Source organism: Botrytis fragariae (assembly GCF_013461495.1).
Source record: "Botrytis fragariae strain BVB16 chromosome Unknown tig00000006, whole genome shotgun sequence".
Classification (NCBI taxonomy): domain Eukaryota; kingdom Fungi; phylum Ascomycota; class Leotiomycetes; order Helotiales; family Sclerotiniaceae; genus Botrytis; species Botrytis fragariae.
In genome coordinates, this window is record NW_023500988.1 from 1,547,165 (window position 1) to 1,560,975 (window position 13,811).

A 13,811-nucleotide genomic window follows, 5' to 3' on the forward strand; every position below is an offset into this window, starting at 1 on the left:
TGTTACGAGACGAGTTAAATCGTTTAGGTATTTATTGAGCCTCAATCAGTTTCAGCTCTATCTCCCATTATATTCTCGAGAAGCTGGGCGCCGAATTTCGTATCACATTGTTCCATGTCACTAAAGCTCTACCCACAGAGATGACGATGTCCAGTTGTAACTTTCCAATTGGAAGGGCTGATGTTACATGACCATGACTGGTAGCTAAATCACTTTCTCGTGTTTCCGATTGTTTCATATCAAGCCACGACCTTTCAACCAAGTGGTTCAAATCATCAGCGCTTCCATCACTGTCGCATGTTTCAACTACCTAGGTATCTATTAAAAATCAATCAACATTGGAATCAATTACCGCTCTCCTCATGTTCACACTCTCGAATAACAATGCAGCGCTTAACTTAATTGAAGAATCTCTATCTACTATCTACTCCCTCGGGGGTACACTAACGATGCGATTGGATATCAGAGACTCATAGTAACTGCATACCTGCATCCACGCATGCACGTATATCGCCCCCCCCCCCAAGTCCACAGTTCAGATAGTCTACCCACACCTACCTACATCAAACTCGACACATAAATCTTCTAAGCACCAAATCGCAATCATGATCCACAATCGAAATTCAAAGCTGAATGAATGAATACTAACGCATGGCCCATGCAATGACGGGTAGAACGATGCATTTCCCATGTGGCCAGTGGAGATTTGTTGAGATGGCGTTTATGTATTCTTTTTCTTTTTCTGTTTCTTTTTCTGTGATCTTTCCAAAAAAGAAAAACCCACGCCTTCTCGGTGAGGTGGAGCTAGGAGAGTAGTCACATGGATGGGTAGCTCCCGATTTGCATGCGCGAATCTTCCCGCGCTGGACTGGGGATGAGATGATACGATTTGTATGTTTGGTTGAGTCTGGTGAGTTATCGGGCGTGGTCGCGTTTCGAGTCTGGGCGATTGATGTCTTATTGGTGGTTGATGAGAGGTGTGGTTTCTGCTTGTGTTGTATTGTATTGTATTGCGAGGCTGTACCATTGCTTATACGAGTCAAGTGTTGACCTATCTATTGAGGGTGAATGCTTCTTGTACTATACACTTTCACAACTTTATACCCTGAGGTATAGCATGGAGGGTGTCAAAGTATGGCATCTCACAGGGGGGAAATTAGTAGATTCAAGGAGGTTTTGGTTGCATTCAGAAAGTGATGAACTCATTCTTGATTTTGGTGTTCATTTGGGAAAGGAGAGATGGATGTTCCGTATTGACCCTAGTCCAACTATTCAAATCCCTTGCTCCCTTGACATTTTTGGATCGTTTTCTTCCTCCTTCATTCATACCTGCTTCATTGCCCCCCCCCTTCTCTCTCCTTCCTTTTTGCACCCAACCTATTTAAATAATCCAACTTGACATCCCCCTTTATTCGACATAGTCAGTGTCAACCATTCCGTGAAGGGGTTATGGTCTCTCGCTTCCATTCTAGAGAAAGCTTGCAGAATACGAATCGTGGTATATGATGCTTCTATTCTCCTTGTCAGTTTTTCATCTCATCTGAGAACATGAAACAAGAAATCATTCCAAGCTCAAGATAAAAATGCGAGAAAGTCACATACCCGTCAGTGCAAATTGCTGTCCAATACAAATACGCGGTCCTCCACTAAAGGCGATATATTCCCAGCTTCACATAATAAGTTAGCAAGGCGTCTTATCATTAAAATTAGAGATGAAGCTTCAATTACATACCCCGCTCTCAGTTTCTCCCATCTCTCAGGTCGGAACTCGTCGGCATCTTCGCCATAGATATCCTTTCTTCGATGCAATCCGTAGGAACTGTATTGTACTAAAGTCCCCTTCTTAACCATGGTTGGAGATCTTTCATCAGGTCCGCCACCTCGAGGAAGTACCGTGTCTCGTATTGCGACACGACTTGAGGTTGGGACGATGGGGTAAAGTCGCATTGCTTGGGTGTGTTAGTTGTCTTTCTGAAGATGGGAGTGAAGAGACAAGACAAATCAAGGAAACAAAATACTAACTCTCATTAATACACCATTTCAAATACTTCATATCCTTGATCTCCTCAAAAGTTGGAGGTCTCCCTTCTAGACCCACAACTTCTTTTCTTAAATTCTCAAGGACATTCTGTTCACGTGAAAGTATCATGAAGAGAATAGTAAGTAAACTTGCAGTAGTATCACGTCCGGCGAGTAGAATGTTGAGTAACTCTGCTTGAATTTTGGAGGCGCTGTAGCCGGATTTAGCGAGTTGCTCAAGAAAGATGTAGCGGTCTTGGTCCGTGGATTCAGATTTTTGAGAAGGGGCGGAGGTCTGAAGAGCGAGGGCTTTGTCTACGTAAGTGCGGACGTAGGAGTGGACATATTTTATAGAATCTTGGTATTTTTTGTTGGGGAAGAGAGTGGCTAGTTTACCCACTGATTATTGGTCAGTATCTTGTGTTTTTTTTTGGGAAGCATGACGGGTAAAAGGGGAGCGCTTAGAGATTCAGGTTTTGCTTACAACGAACTTGTTTGCCGGTTTGTTCACCAAGCTGTAAAAGTTAGCACCATTACTTTTAATAGATGCTAATAGAGCTCACAACTTACATAATCATAAGCCTCCGAGTATCTATGCCCAGGCGAATCAATCTTTGTTTCATCCAATGTCTCTGTACTTTCACCGAAAAGGAATTCCGTGGCTAAATCTCCAACATCAGTACATCATATTCCCATCTTCTCATCATCCATTCCTCTCTCTACCCCCCAAGAAAACTCACCCGAATCAATCGTCAACATGAAAAACAACTTTGACAAATCCACCGTTTCGCCTTTCTCCGGAATCCTCTTGATCAATTTCTGAATATGTCTCTCGAAAACATCCAAATCAGCAACCTGGCTCCTCACAAAATTCGGCCTCAGCATTGCTCGAGAGTGTTCCCATTCCGTTCCATCCAAGATGAAAATCCCCTTTCCAAAAATCGGCATCATAGCAGTTTTCCTCCGCGATGACAACTCGTAATCTTTGAATCCGGTAGCCAATACCGTTTTAATGTTTTCCGCATCAATGGTATTGATAGTTTTCGTGCCGAGAAATATAGAGGAATAAGTGTGTACACCGAGTGATTGAAATCGTTTCTGAGTCGTTTCGATGAATTTACCTTTTCGTGCTGCGAGAACATTGGAGACGAAGAGGTCGAGTCCGTAGAAGGGATCTTTGTGGGGGTAGGAGGCGGGAGGGAGACAGTGGTTTTGTTTGGCGAATTTTCTCCGTTGGTTGTAGAGGAGGATATTTTGGATGAGGGTGTAGAGGAGAAAGGTGGTGCTGAGGATGAAGAAGATACTGGTTGTGAGGGACTTGCTGGAGGAGAATTGATCCATGATGGATGGATGATTGGTCTTCATATTGGCAGATTGTTTGGATGGTTGGTGGATGATGTGTTACTTGAAGACTGATGCAGGGAAGTTGCAAGAGCAACCCGGACGCGAACGCTAATTTGCCCGGAATATATCTGCAAAAAGATTGCACAGTCGCCTTTAATCAATCATAGATAGACAAGACATAAACTTCTTAACACTCAGATAGATGAAAACTATCTCATTCCAAACCACCTCACCAAAACGCTCAAGGAGAGAAACTTTTCAATAAAGTACATGAATGAAAAGCACCACGTTAGCTCCAGTATTGTGTTGATGCGAGCGGTTCTTATACTTAGAATTCATTTTGGATTCACTAGCCTTTTAAAGTAGTGCCTACCTAGTATGTGGCAGCACCCGAAACCCCCTCACGACGTCACTCCACTACATCCCGATAGGTCCTCGGCAATAGTCCTTGTGGAAACCGAGCCAATGAACCAATGAACCCACATATTTATAAATCAAACCAACCCAATCGAATTAGATGCATGCCCGATAACATTTGTATCCGGTAGATCCTTTTATCTATTGGTGGTGCGAGGAGTGCAAGCATTACATATTCAAGAAAAGAAATGCCGATTGCTTGAGCTAATAATTTTCACCCGACTGCGAAGAGTATCACATCAGTCAACTTCCTCGAATCAGAGCCGTGAGACATGTCAAATTTATATTAGATCAAGTAAAATATATTCTCATCATCTTCATTTTCAATCTCAAATTTCAGTTTATTGTATTTAATTCCTCTCAAATACATTTAGTAAAAGGTGACCCTATCACAACACAAGAAAATGTAGTTAAAAAAGATTTCCCTCATCCGTCCATTCCATCCCATCCATCTACCCACGCTTCACCTCCCCTATGCATTTTGGGGGAGATAAAATGATAAAATGCATCCCACAATACAAGAAACAATTTCGCATAGCACCGTCTGCCCACCCGCTACCATAGTGCACTAATAAGCCCCCTAAAGTCCATCGAAAAATAATGGCCAAAAAATAACTCCTTCGCCTGAAAAGATATCATTAACTTAAACCCCAAAGAACGATAAGCAATGGTGACGATAGAGACGGAAGGAATTATGAAAATTGATGAATGGATGAATGAATGGATAGACGAATGAAGAAAAGTATGACAAATGAGATAGGTTTGGAAGTTGTCCTGGCAGCCGTTAGACATTCTTTGCCGAAAATGAAGGAAAAACGGATCTTGTTTTTTTTATCGAGTTAGGCGAAAGTAAAATTCAAGAAGAGGCATGAGTTCGTAAAAGTTGTTTAAGGTTGTGATTGCATCTAGAAAATTGATCGATGATTAAAAAATTATGTCTGTTGAGTTGGTTCGGTTGGCCTTTGGCTAGTTCGGCTTGGAGCACGATGTGTCTGTCCGTAAGAGCCTGATGCCGCACTCATAGTTCGGCGACCTTTGGGAGTTTCATGATGAAGATGACCGACATCGTGTTTGCCTATCACCAAGTTAGATAAATCTTTGGATACAACATTACAAGTAACACTTACCATCACAACATGCTCGTACGTTCTCTAATCTGTCAGATTCCCGATCCTCTCTTTCGATTTGTTCTCTCAAATCCTCAGCACTATCGTGAACCTCACTAGCTTCATAGATACTTTGGGCCCCATTAACACTTCGACTTCTTCGACCAGAGAAAGATCTATTTCCATCACCAGGCAATAAGTAATTGCTAAGTCGAGAGAAAGTGTTTGAAGCTAAAGTTGGTCTTGAAGGTCTTGAAGTCAATCGAGGATGCATGGTAGAATATCTTCTATCTTTGCTTATTGGCGAGTCATTACGAGTAGTTCTACTGTTGTATGATGAAAGGGATGGAGCTCCTCGTCTGCTACCTAGGTGTGCATGACCATATCCAGGATTGAATTCATCAACATCTTCGCTCGTCAGCGCTCCTGAGACTTCAACAGTATCAGTCACAGCATCTTCTCCTGTGCGCAGAAGCAAGTATGAAAGTGCGTTGAACCAAGTTTCATGACGTTGTCCTGTGCTGGCAGTAAATTGAACAGTTCGACCAGGTGTTAAGATAACCAAGCTCTTACGATGCAATCCAGGTGGCATGGGATTATCATCAGTTACAACTCGAACAGCTTCGATGGCTACACTCTTTGCCTTTAGCTCCGAACGACCAGCAGTTGAAGGATCTCTATCACTCCAATACAATGTTCTTGTATATGGATGAACCCAGAAATAACGCCGATGACGATTTTCTGACATTCCACCACGACCAGCTTTGCGAGTATATTTCCAGAGATATTCACCAATCATAGTTTGAGTAATAGCATTAATCATCCTTGGATCGGTACTTGGCTCTACGCCTTGTGGCATTGGAACTCCAGCCCGTAGATTGAAGCGAGTATCCACCTCAGATGCGAATGAAGACACCGAGGAGTGTCTTGATCTTCCTGTGCCAGTTGGAGAGTGTACTTCGCGCTCAGTAGATGGGTTCCTATATTTTGAAGTTGATATTATCTTCAAAGATCCATGAGCTTGAGAACTTGGGGTCTTGGGTCGATTCTTGTGACTAGATGGTATTGGAGGAGGTCCCATAGCACCTGTACCTGCGCTAGTTGAGGATCCGGTACGTTTTGGTTGTTCTTGTTGTTGTTGGTCTTCAGGAAGTGTAGTGAGATGTCTGTGGTCACCTGATCCATTTGCAGAACCTGTACGTTGAGCAGCAGCAGCAATGACTTGCCTATGATCTGAGGGTAGAGGTGGGTGAATGCTTGTGATTGATGCATTCCTACCACTTCCGGAACTTGTAGGTCTTCTCGCAGCCATGAAGTCCACGGAAGATTCAGTGTCAGGACTCTTTGCTTTTGAGCGACCAACGCTGCCAATACTCTCTTGTGACTTGTGGGTTTTGAGGGCTACAGGGATGCTAATAGCATGTGGCGAAGAGTGAACATTAGACTTCTGTCCGTCCTCCGCAAGGACGGTATCCTGTCTCTTACTCTTGTTGAGCATTTGGTCGATTTGTTCTGCGGTCAACGCAGTTTGGGAACTTTCGTCTGTCATTTCAACACGAGGCTTCTTGATAGATCGTTCCGTGGTATTGCCCGATACTGGTTTGAATGGTCGTTGAGATTCTGGTGTTTCTACCACTGGTGATTGACTTGGCGATTGGCGAGTTTCATCCTCAGCAATAATTGGCGCACTAGACTGCTTTTTATTCCAACCACCAAAAACGGAACTCATGAAGCCAGTCTTTGGCGTATGTGGCTCATCTCTTGACCTGGGCTCTTCTGATTTGCTTTGATCTATAGAATTACTCTCTACAATAGGAGATATGGCTTCTGATTTATCTTCAACAACAGTTTTACTTTCCAAAACCGGGAATGTAGAGAGCAGAACACCCTCTCTCTTTGGACTTTTTGGAGTAGGAGGTGCAATAGGCTCTGTATCAACCGATTGGATGGTGGAGAAGCCCAAACCTGGAGACATTGAAAAGTAATCGGGTCTTGGTGAGCGTTCTGGAGTAGATGGGAGAACATCAGGCAGAACAGCAGGTAAAGTAGATGGTTCTGAGCGAACATCTTCAATAACAATTGGCTCAACGTGTTCAGATTGAATAGTGGACATCGTCAATGGCTCAATCGGAATCGGCTCGGCGTCGATCTGCTCTGAATGAATCGTGGATAATGTCAGTGGTGCAGCTTCTATTGGTTCAATTTCTGGAATTGGTTCAGCTTCAATATGTTCAGATTGAATTGTAGATATCGTCAATGGATTAGTACTCGATATTGGAGGCGATGGGAATTTGTCTAATTTTTCGTCAATGAGCTCATTGTCGTATTGTGAACTCATATCGCTGTATGTTGTAGACACTGGCCGTGTTGCATCGTGTTGTGGTTGAACCTTTAGTAACCCATCTGCTTGCTGCTTCATTTGTTCATCGTGCCATTGATGAGCAGCATCAGACATTGGTGGTCTACTAGGATATTTTGAAGAAACAATATAAGCTTCTTCCGTTGGATTAGACTTAGTAGCCTCAGATTCCGGAGAAATTTCAGATGTCTGCGGCTCGATTTGTGGATGTGAAACTATTGGCTGACTTTCCTTCGACAGGGGCTCATTATTTGAAGCATCGATTGTAGGTTGAAGAACTTGAGATGTAGATTCAGGTTCAGGTGACATGGCTCGATCATGTTCTTTGTTAAAACCTAATACAGCCGCAACACCACCAGCAGCCCCAAGTGCGGCACCGGTAAGGCCTGACAATATCGGCACACTTGTCGTTTGTGTATGTGGCTCTGGCTCCCAAGGATCAGTCATCATAGCAGAATCGATCATTGGTATTCTTGGTACTGGTGGGATATTAATCGCAGCAGAAACATTCCTAGCTGTGCTTGGCCTCGATGATTGTGGAGTATTACCCCTTGATGCATAGCGACTAGGAGGACCAGAAGCGACAGATTCATCATCACTTCCTAATTCGCCCAATTCTGCAAACAAGCTTTGTCCAGCCGGTTTAGGAGTACCGTGATTGCTATCGACAAATTCAATTGGACTTTCCGCTTTAGCATCATCGCTAGCAACACGTGAACGTCGATTGCCATTGCGGCTGACTTTAAGTCTTAGTCGTTGTGGGTGGATACCAGGTGTCTTTGCATCTTCGTACATGTACTCATCCTCAGACGTTGAAGCAGTGCTTTGGAAAGAATCACGATTACCAGCCTTTGATAAAGCAATAGATTGACGTGAAGCCTTCGTTCGAATAGTACCACCCTTCTCTGTTTCTGTGTCTGTATCATCCGCGCCAGTCATATCTTCTACACCAGTTTGGAAATCTTCTGTCTCTGTAGAACGTTCATTTGCCGTTTCAAAAGCATCACTTTGTTCAGTAGAGCTTCCGAAAAGGTTATGAGAAGATTTAGCAATGCCGGCTGCCATAGAAGCTGCAATAGCGGCTCCAGAGCTAGCGCCCATAGAGCGAGAACCACGACTTGGACTTGGTTGTTCATGATCATCCTCCCAGTCAATGTCCTCAAGGTGATCTTCTTGATCCTCTTCAATCAAGACTTCACTTCTACTATTCCTAATACCACCAAGCTGACCCACCTTGAATGGCTTCTTGGCTTGAATAGGAGCATTCTTTCGAGCTCTTCTCGGACCAGGGGAGTCCACCTGTGGTTCGCCTCGGCGCGCAACCTCAATTTCATCTCTAGCCTCTTGCAGCATACGCTTTAGTTCCAGCTTTTCGGTTTTCTCTCTGTGAATGTTACCCTTGAGATTTTGAATCATTCTATGGGCGTGATGAAGAGAGCTCTTCAAAGTTTCGGATTCTAGCATGCTATGTCTAGGAGTCATCTTGATCGGCGACGGAGGCGGAGAATGTTCAGGGGTGTTGTTATCAGTTGTTGTCTGAGGTTCTTCCTCACCACTGCCATGAGACGCCTCACGTTCTTCCACTCGTCCTCGATGATGGGCTACTGCTCGCGCGAGCTCTGAATTCTGACCCATCAATTCTTCAACTTTCTTCTGAAGAGCCCCCTTTTCGGTTTCGAAGATCGTCAAGCTTCGCTTAGCGGTTCCCAGTTCCACATCAAGATGCTTCACTGTGGACGTGTGTTGATCTTGGAGCTTCGCATGATTTAACTTGATCTCGTCCAATTCCTTTTGCGTTGCGCTCTTTTCGGCTTGTAAGAGACTTAGACTCTGTGTTAACCTCTTTTCGCGTTCCGATGCCTCTTTCTGCGTGGCCAAATGTTCATGGATTTGAGTTTCTAGGTTCCAATTCTCATCCTTGTATCTATTTTCGCTCTCATCAAGACTCCTCAAACGTTGAGTAAAACCTTCGGCTTCGATTTCCAACCTAGACTTTTCGAGAGCAACAGTCTTGAGAGATTCTTCCTTCTCTGCTAGAAGTGATTGTAAATGCCGCACTTGTGCTAACAGGGAAGTGCTAATTTCTGTCGCGAATTCGATATCGTGTACCCTATTCGCAGGTTGATTTCGCTGCTTTCGACTGGGAACACTGAACTTGGAAGGAGAAGCAGTAGCAGTTGTATGACTTTCGAATTTGGAAGGGCTTGCGGAACGCTACATTGTGTTAGTAATGGTAAATTTGATGTAACCATGAATCTATCTATACCTTATCAGTAAAAGGTGACGATCCCATCTCGCTGCTGGGTACTCTTGACTTTGGTAAGAAAGCTCTAGCTGTCTCCCTTCCAACTTCATTATATTCTCTCTCAATATCAACCAATTTCTGTCGCAACTCTGGTGTAATATCTCCTTCGCTCTGCTGTTTCTCAACTTCCTTCAGGCGCTCTCCCAAATCTTTTCTCTGCTGTAAAAGGGTTGTACCGAGGTTTGAAGCCTCCTGTATTCTTCGTTCCGTCTCTGCTAGATGTGCTTCTAGTGCTCGTTTAGCTTGTTCAGGAGATGTTGAAGGGCCAAGCGCAAATAGTTGTTTATCGAAATGAGAAAAACGGTGGCCGCTCAAAACCGAAGGAGGAGACAAGAATGGATCATTGCTACTGCTACTATCTCCAGCGTCGGACAGTATTGACGGGTGATCCATTGCCAGAGAGGTCGACATTATGGTGACCGCAATTTTAATGTGTGAGAAGGAATAGAATAATTCTCAATTAAAGACAAGTCTTGTAGATTGAGAAACCCTCTGCGCCCAGGTAGGACTTGGGGCCCCTCGAAAGGTACCGGACTAATTCGTATTCGTAGATCGGAGGAAACAAATGCGGTACCAAGTCTAATCTGTCCGACGAGAATAAATGAGGTTGTACAACAGATAGGGTGATTTGTAGTTGTATAAGTAGGAGTAGGAGTAGAGTAGAGTAGAAGGAGTATGTTGTATGTTGTATGTTGTATGTTGAACCAGTTTAGTCTGATCTTCGATTTGTTGATCGGGGAACTTGAGCAATCTTGGGGAAGCCAGGGGCAAGAGGTTCGCGTGTTGATATATGATCGGTGCCGTACGGATTTGAACCGCCTGGGTACAGAATATTGGGGGGTTTCTTTTTTTTGCTTATCTTGACGCGACTAAAGTGGTAAATGTGCAGTAAATCCAGCAAATCCAGCAAATCCAGTAACTTTAAATCGTTTATTGGTACCTTGATTTCAATGGTACGGATAGCAGTTGAAGAATAATAGTCAAAGCGATCAGTTTGGAAGAAGTTTAAATAAAGGTATCGTATCTTGGGACTGGATGAAGAGGAGGAAGTGGAAAAGAAGGGGAAAAATTAATTAAGTAGGAAAATAATGAGTGGACTGTGTTGTATGAACACGAAAGATCACAACAGAGAGAGGTGAGGATGTAAGCTCTCTCTCTCTCCCAGTTGAATGTTGTGGTGGTTCGAGGGGGAGGGATGAGAGAGGTTCAAGTTCATAAGTTCTTCTCGCTTCACTTCAATCCAGAGTCAAAACTCATGACGGTCAAGGATCCAAGAGTAGAGTGAAGTCTAAGTCTTGAGTGAATTTAGTTCGAAGATTGGCCCGGTACCCAGGGATCTCTAGCGTTGTTTTATGTTTATGCATTTGTTTGTTTTCTTTCTTTTCTTTCTTTTCTCTTGTGTTTATTGATTCCAGCTACGATAGGTGGGTGGTAGGTGGGTGTAGGTGGTAGGTGGTAGGTGGTAGGTGGTAGGTAGTAGGTAGTAGGTATTCAATCAATCAATCAATCAATCATTCATTCATTCATTCATTCATTCCTTCATTCACTCACAGTCACCTCATCCACCTACCTCCCTGGGTATGCGACTCCTCGCAGCCAATCACACCCCCAGATGTTGCCAATTGATTGTTGTCAACAGCCTCATAACCCAGTGGAACAATGCGATAGGAACTCTTCTTTACGTGTATGTTTCCACTTATGCTGTTCATAAGCAGATGGACAACACCCAAACGTCAGGAACAACAAAGCAATCCAAGTATATTGATTGGCTTGAAGATAAACAACGCGTATCAAAAATCAAAATCACAACCATAACCCAAATCAAAATAGCAACGGGGGATAGGGCAAACCTATCCATGACAAAAAGACGTATCGACCAAACAAAGTGTTCCTGAGCTAAAGAGGGGGAAGTGTCAACTATCGGAAAGGCTTGCATCAAAGTTTGCATAAGAAACTAAAATTATGATGAGGATTCCATCTTGTTCCGAGTGATGTTTTCCCAGTGCGGCACTCGAATACTTGGGATGAAAAAGAAAGTTATACCTTATTGCAAGCTACTCCCTTGTATCAAATCGAGGAGAATTGCTGAATCTCACGAAATCAATCTAGCTACGGGCCGACACTCTTACAACGTTACCATTCGATCATTCGATGGCATTCGGGATCCATCGTCTAGGATCGCACTTGAAGAAAAGCTATCAATTCTATCCTTGGACATTAGCGGGAACACCAGGAACTCCCAAATGGAAGGTTCCAAAGCTTCCCGAGGTCTTACGAATCATGCCTGAGGCTGTGCACGGATAAGGCTGATTACCTAATCACTTGGCTTGATAAGCTCCAGCTTTGACTTTTCGTAATTTCTCAGCCTTTCGTAGATAATAAATAGACAAACTCACTCATCACTCAAATATAACAAACATCATCAACTGATCTATCAATTGACTTCATCATTAACTTCATCAAAACTCAACACATTTTAGAGAACAAATAATGGATAATGCCGAACCTTCTACCGCTCCTCCAAATCCTCCACAACCAGTAGCTATATTCAAAAAGAGATCAGCAAAAGGGAAATCCACTTTCCGCAAAAGAGCTGCAACGCCGCCACCTGCAGATAGCGACGATGATACATCAGGGTATTCTTCATCAGAAGATGAAAGTGGTCGACGAATAAAACGAAGAAAGAAGAACACGGGCGCCATAACCGCATCATCTACAAATAATACCTCATCCACTCCCTCCGATCTCTCCGCAACAAAATATACCGCATCCCACAGCACTGTTATCCGCGCCTCTGACGATGCAACTAGAGCTAGTAATTGGTATGATGAAAATGCGACAGATGCTCTCTCTGCCAAGAATCTGCTAGGCACCTCGCGCTCGAAACCCTCCACAGGAGATATCCCAGATGGAACATACAAGGGCTTAGCAAACAGCACAAAATTCATACAAAAGAATCCCGATGCCCCAAATCGCGTCGTAGGACCCGTCAAAGCACCAACCAATATCCGCACTATAACTGTCACAGATTTCGCGCCAGACGTATGTAAAGATTACAAAACCACTGGATTTTGCGGATTCGGAGATAATTGCAAGTATCTACACGCGCGAGAAGACTATAAGGCAGGCTGGCAACTCGATAAAGAATGGGAAAATGTAACGAAAGGAAAGAAAACTTTAGGAGGAACGAAAATCGCAAGTGCGGATCGCAAAGGAGATGAGGAAGAGGAGGAAGACGATGCGTTTTTGGAGAACATACCCTTTGCGTGCATACTGTGTAGGGAGAAATATAAGGACCCGATTATCACAAAGTGTGGACATTATTTCTGTGAGAGCTGTGCGTTGAAGAGATATAGGAAAGATCCGAGCTGTGCGGCCTGTGGGGCGGGAACAAGTGGTGTTTTTAATGTGGCAAAGGGGTTGAAGAAGATATTGGATAAGAAGAGGGAGAGGGCGAAGAGAATTAGAGAGGAAGCTATTGCGAATGGGGAGGAAGTTAGTTCGGAAGAGGAAGAGGAGTGATGGCATTATATCTATGTTATGTTGTCATCAAGCGCATATGCTACGATTATCCAGACAACTTTGGAAATAATGCAACTCCTGAATATGATGCACAGATGTGATCATAGAGCACAACAGTACAAGAACGAAAAATTAATCTGAGAAGCAGGGTGTAGATATGCAAACATAGCAGCAGGCGAAGTCCAACAGCAGAAATTCAAACAGATAATAATGTATATGTACTAACTAGACTAGGTCTAGTAGTCTAGCAAACAAACAGTCAAAGGATCAATGGATGAATGAATCAATAAATCCATGTAGTCAAATTCATCGGAATTTAAAACTCTTTCTTTTTTTCCATCTCCTTCATGCCATCCCATCCTTTCAACTCCCTTCTCTTCACTCTTCTTCTTCTTCTTCTTCCTTACTTTTTCTCTTTCCTATCTTATATCCTCTCCCCCTTTCTCCTTAACTCCTTTATATCCAACTTCTTTCTCTCTTTTTCTTCATTTTTATAACCTTCATATCACCCCCTCACTTCTTCCCTCTCACTCCCCTCCTTCACACCACACCACACCACACCACACCACACCCCCAAACCCATCAAAACACCAACGAAGTCGTCGGACAAGGCAGCGCAACCGTCCGCCACTCAGTCCCACACGCCCCATTATCACACGTTGTTTTGCAACCTGTAGTTTTTGATCTTTGTCAGTTTTATTCTTATGTTTTTTGAGGGGGTTTTGGGGGAGTATTGTGT

General features: G+C 43.5%; 3 protein-coding genes across 3 annotated transcripts; 1 reads left to right on the plus strand and 2 right to left on the minus strand.

Annotated features, from left to right (window-relative positions):
- Window positions 1-1,206: 1,206 nt before the first annotated feature.
- Bfra_001661 (putative cytochrome p450 alkane hydroxylase protein) lies at window positions 1,207-3,384 on the minus strand (the record flags this gene model as incomplete). The annotated part of the gene is made up of 7 exons (XM_037332085.1): window positions 1,207-1,511; window positions 1,603-1,667; window positions 1,733-1,949; window positions 2,023-2,418; window positions 2,504-2,534; window positions 2,590-2,681; window positions 2,760-3,384. 7 exons carry the CDS (start codon window positions 3,382-3,384, stop codon window positions 1,378-1,380), a joined length of 1,560 nt encoding a protein of 519 aa, XP_037196239.1. The 3' UTR covers window positions 1,207-1,377.
- Window positions 3,385-4,712: 1,328 nt separating this feature from the next.
- On the minus strand, window positions 4,713-9,961 carry Bfra_001662 (putative anucleate primary sterigmata protein a protein; the record flags this gene model as incomplete). The annotated part of the gene is made up of 3 exons (XM_037332086.1): window positions 4,713-4,855; window positions 4,908-9,459; window positions 9,512-9,961. The coding sequence occupies 3 exons, from the start codon at window positions 9,959-9,961 to the stop codon at window positions 4,713-4,715; spliced, it is 5,145 nt and encodes a 1,714-aa protein (XP_037196240.1).
- Window positions 9,962-12,040: 2,079 nt separating this feature from the next.
- Bfra_001663 (putative pre-mrna splicing factor cwc24 protein) lies at window positions 12,041-13,072 on the plus strand (the record flags this gene model as incomplete). Its single annotated transcript, XM_037332087.1, has 1 exon — window positions 12,041-13,072. The coding sequence occupies one exon, from the start codon at window positions 12,041-12,043 to the stop codon at window positions 13,070-13,072; it is 1,032 nt and encodes a 343-aa protein (XP_037196241.1).
- Window positions 13,073-13,811: the final 739 nt, after the last annotated feature.